Source organism: Sphaeramia orbicularis, chromosome 17, assembly GCF_902148855.1.
Source record: "Sphaeramia orbicularis chromosome 17, fSphaOr1.1, whole genome shotgun sequence".
Classification (NCBI taxonomy): Eukaryota; Metazoa; Chordata; class Actinopteri; order Kurtiformes; family Apogonidae; genus Sphaeramia; species Sphaeramia orbicularis.
The window spans coordinates 40,624,244-40,634,920 of record NC_043973.1 but is presented as its reverse complement, the minus strand read 5'-3'; the positions used below and the strand labels follow the sequence as shown (position 1 = coordinate 40,634,920).

General features: G+C 39.4%; 1 protein-coding gene across 1 annotated transcript; it reads right to left on the bottom strand.

Moving 5' to 3' along the window:
* Positions 1-456: 456 nt before the first annotated feature.
* Positions 457-10,450, bottom strand: LOC115437734 (kidney mitochondrial carrier protein 1). The gene is made up of 9 exons (XM_030161059.1): positions 10,217-10,450; positions 9,961-10,108; positions 9,306-9,400; positions 8,998-9,083; positions 7,191-7,286; positions 5,298-5,422; positions 3,582-3,705; positions 2,729-2,809; positions 457-1,679 (listed from the first exon to the last, which is right to left on the bottom strand). The coding sequence occupies exons 1-9, from the start codon at positions 10,278-10,280 to the stop codon at positions 1,638-1,640; spliced, it is 861 nt and encodes a 286-aa protein (XP_030016919.1). The 5' UTR covers positions 10,281-10,450; the 3' UTR covers positions 457-1,637.
* Positions 10,451-10,677: the final 227 nt, after the last annotated feature.

Genomic DNA, 10,677 nt, shown 5'->3' with positions numbered 1-10,677 from the left:
TGCAGTAATAACAGAAACAATAATACACAATGTATTAATACAAATCTGATTTCCAAAGAGGCAATAAATAAGAATATGTTCTGATCATGTACAAACCCTGTTCACAGAAAGGTTGGGACACTTTCTTAAATGCTAAATGCAATAAAACTGAAATGTTATTTGTCAGTTATTATGTAGATGGAAAAAGTACAAGTCATAAGTTTTGGTGGTGACACAAACTGACTTGTGACTTATTTGCCAACGAAGAACTGCAAGTTACCCAAGAATTAAATATTTTTTTCTAAAGTCCAAGTGTCATAAGTTTTCTATAAAATGTGTTTTTAAGTGGCTGTGTAGGTGTAAAACAAAGGCCTGTTGAAGTCCAGTGAGAGGCGGGTTACAAAACAATGCCGTCTGCTTGTCTGTAACTATGGTAACCAAATGTCCCACCATAAATCGACACCGACAACAGGATGTTTTTTCTTTTTTTTTTTTTTAATTTTGAATACACAAGGTTACAGCAGCGTTCACATAAAAAGTTTTGTACACTTTGGCAGCGACGGCATCATTGCACACAACAGCCAGATACATACTCATTCTTAACAAAAGCACAGCTCACATAAGCTCACTATTATGTGCAAATACAGTAAGAAAATATACCTGGAGTTAACTGTGGGTTGTGTGCAGTGGTTTTAGTCCCTTTAAGCAATAAATAGAGGATAACCCAATGTGATCCAGTGGTGCAGACCCCGAGTAGTGCCAGGCTGACACTGATATTACTCTTACATAACGCTGTTGATATTGAGATCTTACAGTGGCATATGACAGTAACAGAATCCGAGAGGAGTGGGGGGTGGGAAAGTGCCAACCCCCCCCGGCAGCCTCTGGTGTTAATTTACCGTCTGCAGTCTGGTGGGACCACCAGTCTCGCCACATATGGTCATGTGATGAGTGTCTATATCTCTGCACCGACACTGACCGGTCTGTTTATACGACTGCTATCTGTAATTCATTACGGCACCATGTGATGTATTCTTGGCTCGGAAAATACTCCAGGGAGACTCTCTGAATAATAAATACTTTCACCTTTCCGCACACCCAGGCTCTTAATTTAGAAATACAGACACAAAATAAAAGCAAAAGGAAAAAAAAAAACACCAGATTCTAGTCCAATGTTTCTTTGCTCGTGCACGAAATGTCTTCAAAAGGGAATGATCACTGCGATTGTCAGCTGCGATCTGACATTCTTAGTCCTTCTGCGGCTCAGGCCTCCACAGCCTGCATCACAAACTAAGGCACTCAGTCTGGAGACGGCCTAGGGGGCTTAGGAGCTGTTTTAAAACAGCCTCTGAGTGACAAAACATAATTAGGTGAAAGGAATCAAATTGTCATGAATGGTTGAAAGTTTAAAGTAGCATTTGGAGGAGTTAACCCACCACCACGTGTAAGGGCTTCAGGTCTAACAGTCGCTTCCAAACTTGCCACGGGCTTCTTTCAGAGACGTGAGGCCCCAACAGGACTTGAGCCCGACCCAGACGCAGGTCTTGCGAAAACCCCCGTCCCCAGTTTAACGGTTCCATCCAGGATCCATTGAGCCCCGTTCCTGATGTCGGTCCATTCTGGAGCGCGCTCATCCTCGTCTTGTCCTCAAACTTGGATCACACGTCGATCTTCTTCAGCTGCTCGTAGGTGAGGAAGAACTGGACGCAGAGTCAAGGAGTTCAGACACTTTTTTTGAGCAGAATGTGAAGCAGACGTTTGGCTCCGTCTACTGCAGCTCAGAGCCTTCACTGTTTCCCTATGACATCGGATTATGCAGCTGCAACCTGACAATTTAATTATCCCATTACAGACACACAACAACCAGACCTTCATATCCTTTGGTAACTATCATCCAGATTTGTAATTTTTACAAAATTTTTCCACAACTTTGTTACCGATAATGTAATTTCCACGGCTGTGCATTAACAGAACAGTGATTTAATTATTGCATGAAAACTAAATAGCAACATTTTTCACTCTTTTACTTCCATTTTCACTTCAAATGTTGAGAAAAACTATCAACGTAATGACATATTTTCTAAGAATTGTACTAATACAGATCAAAAATAATGGAAATTGCATTGTTTTTAGTCAAATAAGGCCAGAGAGAAGTCATCCCAGCACATAAACCCTCACAAACTGATGGAAACACTGACTGTTCTTACAGTTTCACTTCAGGGTCCTGGTCTAAATCTCATGTTTATTGTCTTGTTCTGCACAATAATCCAATGATGAAAAATGCTATTCCATGAGGAAATATTATAATGTGTGGATTTACATTCGATTTCTGCATCAGAAAAGGGCCTGTGAAGGATGTTGACTGGTGAGAAAGGTGGCATTTGCATTCCTAGAATTACCTTCGATGACTCCAGAACTTCAGATTATTACATGACTTTTTCCACCAGTTGCAAATGACATTTTTCTTCCTCCCCCTCCCCTACCTAAGAGCCTCTTAAAGTGTCACCTTCTTCACAGGGGCAGTGGGATACTATGGCAGTAGTAGTACGAACTTACATAACAGTAAGCACGCGCTGAAATAAGCTTATTTCCTCTTAAGTATGGCATCGGAAGCAGCTTACGTCATCAAACACATAATGGAATTAACCACCTCTCCCTGCTGATTTCTCCAGCTCAAAAGATATTGCATCACCGAGAACATAAGTGTGTATAAACAGACTGAGGCTCTAATGAATCGGTTAAAGGATACGATGATGTTCCATGGTCCCAGCCGCAGCCAGTTGGGAAAGAAACCCTTGTAGAGGGCCATGAAACCCTCAGAGCGCCAGGTCTGAAAAGAAAACAAACGTCTTAATAATCCACATTAACTTATTGTCCCCTGATACTTTTAAGTGCAACTAAGAGATTTGATCCAGTCATTAAAAATTAGTACATGGCATTAAATATTAATCACCAGCCCATGTATTATTTTCACTAAAAGCAGATAATCACGTGGCGTTGCGTGTACTTTTCCCCACAATTGAGCAATGACGATCAAGTGTATTCATTGAATAACTCGCTCACAGATTAAATTCAAGACAAAGCTTCGAATTACATGTACAGCCACAATTATCTATTGTCAGCTTACTCTGCAAAAATTATAGGACACCAGGAGCCAGATTTATCTTTATATTTACAAGATGAAATGATTAGACATTAAAAGGCCCCTTTATTCATTATATAGACTACACACTTTGGTGGAAAAGTCATTGAATTTGAGTCTAGTTACCTGATAACGGCAACTCAAACTGGTATAAAAAAAAAAAGAAAACACAAAAAAATATAAAAAATGTCATTGTACCAGAGATAATGTTTCTCTTTTCCTATTGTATGATCAGATCTTCCTACATTCTCCTAAATCGTACACACTCAACCTTTAAAAAGCAGCTTTCTGTGCTGATATACATGGATTCAGACAACTTTACAGCTCTATTATGACCTAAACACAAGTACATTTTTACTGTAAATATTTTGGTTACATTTCCAGCATGAATTAATTCATGTTTGTTGTGAAAACAGAAACAGGTCAGCCCTGTTCTGTAACATGCTGTTTTTGGACTGACCTGCAGCAGACAGTCCAGTGTTCCCTGGTACAGAGCTCCTCCCCTCTGGTTCATCATTCGTGTCCGTACGACGTCCACCGGGTTTGAGGCCAATGCTCCGGCCAGACCGCACACAAAACTGGACCTGAGGACCACAAAAGTATAGGTTCAGATTTGTCTCTAAATTTGAAGTGCATGTGTTGATGTTGCCAACAGTATGGGGACCAAACAAATTCACATAGTAATATTACTTTTATTTATCTTACACTGATATCAGCATCTGATAATTACTATTGCATAAATTTATTGCAAATTATTATAGAATATTTTGTGATAAGGGTTTATTTTCTTGATATTATCAAATAAAACAAAATTTCAATGTGTTGTTTTACATAAGTGCATTGTTATGCATATTGCATATGCATATTATACATTGCATATGTTGATGTTAAACAAATATTTTATCATTTTAATTATTCTGAATTTTTTACCACTTAGATTTTTAGGTTTGTTCAATTTTCAGCCTTTTAACGCAAAAGAAATTATTTGGCATTTATAACTATCAACCAATATACAACTTTTCATCATGTTAATACCACCTATGGCCCCAATTGAAAGGATCATTTCCTGTAAAACTCAAGAATTAGGCACATGTATGTTAAAAATTATTACTGTATTATAGTTAAAGCATCTGCTGTGATGCTTTGACAAAGGCTCAATGGATATTTGTAAGTATGTTAAACTTTAGTAATAATATCTCACTTCTAAATACACTATTTTTAACAAGTACTTCTATCCGTTCTGAATAAAAAGCAAATGCCAATTTATTTCATCGGGGTTCCTACAGGGTTCTGCAAGTTAAATGTAGACGACTAATGCCCATTTCACAGCCTATTTTACGGCCATACTGACAAAAATTCGCGACTCCTAAAATTTAGGAAAATGTACTGATTTATGCCTTGATTCCCACCGTTCTGAGACATTTCTCACAGGGGGCTGCAAAGTTAGCTATAATTGGTTCCAAATTTCAATATAAATTATTGGAACAGGTGGAACTGAGTTGACTAATGTTACTTTTTTTGCAGCGTGGACATTTAACAGACATGTTTAAACACAACACAGCCAACAAGTTTATGGGAACATAACTTAAGACCTACCATATCAAATTTAATAACTTTAAAAAGGTATTAATTGCAGATTTGGAAATTCAAGACTTTTAAGACCCTGCAGGAACCTTGTTTCATAGTACAGATGGTGCATTCAAATACCCACACAGCATTTGCTACTATTAATACACAGTCAAGTGTGGCTTTGTTTGCTGAGGCACCAGCTTTGCTTCACCACACTCCTCAGATATTCAGAAATTACAGAGTATTTTGAGGTTGTTGTTTGAGGTGCTGAGCAATGTCTGCAATCTTGTACATTGTGAGGTTGGAAATGAAACAGGAAATAAACATTTAAACAACAGTGTCAGTTCCACTTCTACTGAAAGACAATGTAGTTTTAAACCAGGATTTGTAATACTGCCATAAATGTGACAATTCATGAGAATATATATGTGTAAGAAACATTTATATTAGTTGTTGTCCTCTCAGGGTTTTATCTTCAGCTTCCTGTTTTGCATCTGTTGTGAGAATTATCAATACTTCATGTCTTGACAAGTCACTTCCTGCCTGCGATAACAACACATGCTGCAAGAGTTGAGACAGAAACCTTGACGTAACATGGCAGACTTACAAGAAGTGTGTGTACACGGTGTCTCCCATGTAACCCGACAAGATCAGATGCTTCTTGGTGATGTCATAGACTGGGAGCTCGACCCCCACCACAATGGCTGCCCGCTGAGCCGTCAGAGAGACTCCCTAGTGGAAAGAAAAGGAAAATTAGAAGATTAAAAGTTCTGCGTGACACTTTAGTCTTTCATCTGACACATAAGAGCGTTCTTCAAGCTGTGCATACATAGGCCTATCACGACTGTGGAACTTTAGTCGACAAGTCACTGTCAAACAAATAACTGCAATTAATGATTTAATCTTGTGTTTGTTTTATGCCTCTATTATAGTATAGGCCTAACAACACTTTAATAATACACATTTCCATTATGCTGAAGAGGAGCCACTTATTAGTATGGGAACATAAAAATATGCATGCCTTTTTCGCTACTACGAACTAAAATTACAACTAAATCTGTCAAAATGCCGTTTCTTATATAATGGAAGTTAAAAGTTGACCAAAGACATTTTTAAAGACCTATATAATAACAGGGAAAATGCAACATAAGCAATCAATCAGCCAATACCAAATAAAAACATGTTATAAATTCACCATGAATGACACTATTAGAAAATAGAACAAATAAAGTTTGAAAATCAGTGACATTCTGGGTGGATTGTTTTATTTATTGTCCCTCAATGATAAGATAAATAAGATGAGATACTTTATTGTCATTATACAAAATGTACAATGAAATGTAGGTGCACTATCAGGATGCGGACTTGCAAATAGTAAGAGTAATAAATAGTAATAACAATTATAAAAATATATAATAAAAACTAAATATGCATCTCTCACATATCAACATCCATTCATTCATTTCCTCACACATCAACCTCCTTTCAATGTAAGGAAATCCAGCTGTAAAACCTGATATTACATTTATCAGAGACAAGTTCTACCAATACTAGAGACATGCATGAGCAAATGCTCATGAGCAAATGCTCATGCATGTTTAGTCGATCAGCCAGAACCGTAAGCATAATGAGCTTCTTGTCCAAGAGTCGACTAATTTTTTTTATGATGGCAGCGGGAGATGAGATGTGGAACTAATATTCATGACTCTGCTTCTGCTCAAATACTGCAGGTGTTATATAAAGTAAACTTGAATGGTATATTTGTGGTTCACCCACTCCTTGGTGAGCCTTTTTTATTGTTACTTTTTGTTCTAACTGGAGGTTATGTTTTATTGATAACACCATGAATCATCAACTTACAATAGCTTGATTATTAGACTTCAAAACAGTCTAAAAATGCCTCTCCCAAGCAAATACCAATAATGGTAAAAAACATCTTTTGGAACAGATAAACAGTTGGAGGCACCAATTCTTCACTGAAGTCTCATTTAACTGTAACAGCTAAAAGTGATGCAACTAGATGAAGTCTTTAAGGGTTCATTATGTAAGTTTTGCACATGCTTTTTATTTGGAGTCTTTTTTGTGTTTTGCTGGGAACTGATTATTTGCTGATGTTAGCTAACTTGATTTAGAAGCCCATGACTGCCTCGGTTACCAACATCCCAGATAACAGACTGCAAAATTATGTCTCTGGTTGTCTTTTCCTGCAAATTTTTTTATGCTCTCTGCAGAGTGCTTCATTGCTTCCCTTCTGCTCCTTTACAGCAGCAAGGCTAGGTACTATTATCTTAGAAATGGAGTTAAGTAAATTTAACCAACACAAACTTCAGGACATGCATACTCTTACTTCCTGAACCTTTAAAAAGCACCAGTAAAACCTTAACAACATATGGTATTTGTGCTACTATGTTAGAATGTCTTCTATTGTGGTGATTATGTAGAGTAATCACTAGCTCATATAATAGTGATTCCGTAATAACGGTGAGAGGCTTACACATACCTTCCACAGGCCTCTTGTTCCCTCCTCCTGGTAGATGTTGATGAAGTTGCCCATCATACTGCCCTGGATCACATTTCCCTGAGCCTGCATACGGATCTGTGAGGAAAGAAACAGGGGCAGTTGTTCATAAACTTGAACTTGAGACAATGAAAGCATACACATGAACTGAACCAAAGTGGAATGCTGTAGCTCCACAAAGCCAAGTACGGACTGTATTAGTCCAACTCCCACTGGAATGCAAAGGCAAAAAAAGTATCTCTGGACTTTTTACAAGATCAGTGTCCTGAAGTATTTTCTCCAGCCTTACTTCCTGGAACTCTCTCACTCATACTTGACTTGATTCGTTTTATTCTGGCCGAGCTTTACAGGCAGGCCATGATGCCTTGGCTTGCACAGCGTGTGCACAGGGAGAACACACTGTGCAGAAAACACAATGTTCCAAATGTCAGACCGTGTCAATTAGTCGGCCAGGATATAAAACACACACACAGCAGATAGGGGTTGTTCTGCCTCAGAGGGTACCCATAAGCCTGGTACAACCTTATGAGTGGATATGATGGGCATACAGTACATTTCATTCATGCACCCGGATCACTTACAGAACGCTATGTTAAGCCTTCGAGGCTTCAGTCTATAAATAATCACACAGTGGGGTCCTGATAGCCCTAATGCCCTTTGCCCCCCCTCGGCATGTGACCAAAGGAACACACCTACGGCCTGAACCTCTATCTCTCCTGCTTTACTACTTCCTAGAATAACAGAGTGAGACATTCACGTGAGTACAAGGTCTCTGCACATTTCAACAAGTCAACTTTATGACATTTCCTGTTTCATATCAACTCACACAGGAGCTAGATTACAAAACACTGCTGACTGAGTAATGGCATGTGTTTGTTGATTGTTTTCATGATTCAACTCCAATGCCTCTATAATGAAAATTCCTAATGTGAGCATTTTCTTGCACAAGCTGTAGTGGGCTAGAGATTCATTATTACCCCGCACCCTGAAGGGGAAGCAAGGGGTATTGTTTTTGGTTTGTCTCTTTGTTAACACTGTAGCATCAAAACTATTGGTTGAAGTCATACCAAATTGGCTTTATATATTGCCTGTTACAGAATAGATGTGATTCCATTTTGGGAACAGTAGGTCAAACTTAAATTTTTTTAGGAATTTTTATAGTCTTTTTGTTTTCCCATTTACTTATAATAGGCGAAATTTCAAAATGTCTATAAAAACATCAATTTTTTAAAAAAAATTTACTTCAAACTTGGCACATATATATAGAGAGGCAATTGATATGCTGACATCAGCACAAGCATACACATGACATCAGCTGGATCAATGCCAAAACAAGCTAATATACATGCGAAGAGCGGGGTTTGTTGTGCCTTGCACACTTCTTTTCAACAGACTTCAGCTAAACAGTGAAATAATTTGAAAGACTGTCAAAACAGTGTTGTTAAGGTGTAAAATGCAAATGACCTGATTTCAGTCCTCCAGAAACCTTGTAAGCAAGAGACTTAAGTTTTGTGCGTCTATCATGTCTTGCTGTGATGAATGCTTTCCAGTCCAAATCAATCATATTTTTTAGAGGTTGACATTATTTGGTTTCGTTATCGTTGTGGTTAATGGGTGTGTAGTCATCAGGAGTATTTATACAAATATTTCAGTGCTGCATTTGTACTCAATTAGACTGAGATAAGCTTTTGTGTTTTATTAGAAAGCATGGCCATTAGAAGTTGGATATTTGGAAGTAGTGTGTAACCCATTAGATTTCACAGATAACCCAAAGCTGATCTTTATTTACCTTCAGCACATCTGTGGGGTTGGCGATCGAGGAGGAGATGACTCCAGAGAGAATACCACATGCCACATTAGTCAGCAATGTCTCATCTGAAACAGTAGAAGAGTAGGAGGCAAGCTGGGAACTGTGAGATAGCACTATTAAATAACAGACAGCAGACAGACTGTTTTATCTTTGCACTCTTATGAGAATATAGTTTTGTCCCGATAAAAAAAAACCAAAATGGAGGAGACTTACTTAATAGGTCACACATATCTGTGTCTTCCCTGTGACCTTCAAGAGGAATGTGCATGTGAGAAACTAGGACTCACCCTCTGGCCTATCAACCAGCAGTCGTTTAAAGCTCTGGTATGTGCCAATTTTAATGGTCCCATAGGATGCCTGGCGCAGCATGGCTGGAGCAATTCTAAAAGAGGGAAGTCAAGGGCATTGCGTGCAGTGTGTTAGTATGTCACTTATAGATTTATGCAGAAATAAATCCCAACATGTACAAGTGCCAACAGCTGTACCTCCAGCCAACTTCTTACGGTAACAGTAATACAAGGAGAAATATCTTAATGGTTAGATGGAATTAATCAGATATCCAGATCTTTTGGTAGTTTGGATGAGTAGGTGTAGGCAGGAGAATGATTGTTGCAGACAACAAACAGGAAGTGTTAGTGTTAGACGAAACTGAAACTGTATGGAGCGATCACAATGCAAAAACAAGATTATGTTATGTTCATACTAATGAAACAAAGCATGAAAGAAAACATACTGAGACCACCAGATAGACAAATACAGAAAAGGGTAGGTGGGACACACACTGAAGAGGAAGTGAAAACTTAAGAGTTATGTTATGGAGAAGTCACAGGCAAAAGGGGAGTGTTCTACATCAAACACTAATGTTAATTCAAGCACTGGAATAAAAAAAATGCAGAGATTTTGCAAAAGGCACAGGAAGGTATGTGAAGCCCCCAGACTGACCCTGAATACAGGGCCCGGACCCCCTCCTCTCGGACTATCCGGGCCATTGCATGGAGCATGCCCCTGTAGCGGATCTCTCGGTATTTCACGTCGCCCACTTGGCCTTGTACCTGAAGGCGCGTCTTGGCTAAGTCGATAGGGAAGGTTCCTGCATGAGAAAACACGGGGTACATTCTTCAAATCCAACTGTAGTTTTGGCTCGTGAACAGTAAACCCAGCTCGGCCTCCACGCCTCGCGGCTCCGCTCATCACTCACCGCATTCTGCCGTCACCGAAGCCAACCCGCCGAAAACAAAAGGCTTCCAGTTGATGTTAGACATTTTCTACGGGTCGTTTACAGAGTCACGGCGACAACCACCGCCAACACGGGATAGAAATGGTCACCAAAGGGTATCTACGGGGGGTATTTATTCACGTACAGCCGTTGGAATCACTGCCGGTAACTGAGGAGTCCGATGCGCGTGTCCCTCCTTCTTCTGCCGCCGCCGCCGGTCTTGGAAGAAGCTCCGCCCTCCGTCGCGCCTCTGGCCGCATGCGTAACCGCGCCCACTGTGTGTTACTAAGCAACCTGAGCCAGAAAGCAGGAAGTGGCTACGGAAAGTACATTCGTAGACGTGGAGTACAAAAAATAAAGTTGTCTGTTTCACGTGAATGTTGGCGTTTTCCGAAAGTTTTCAGCTATAAACCCAAGAAATCAGTTCTGTGTCATCTCGGGCC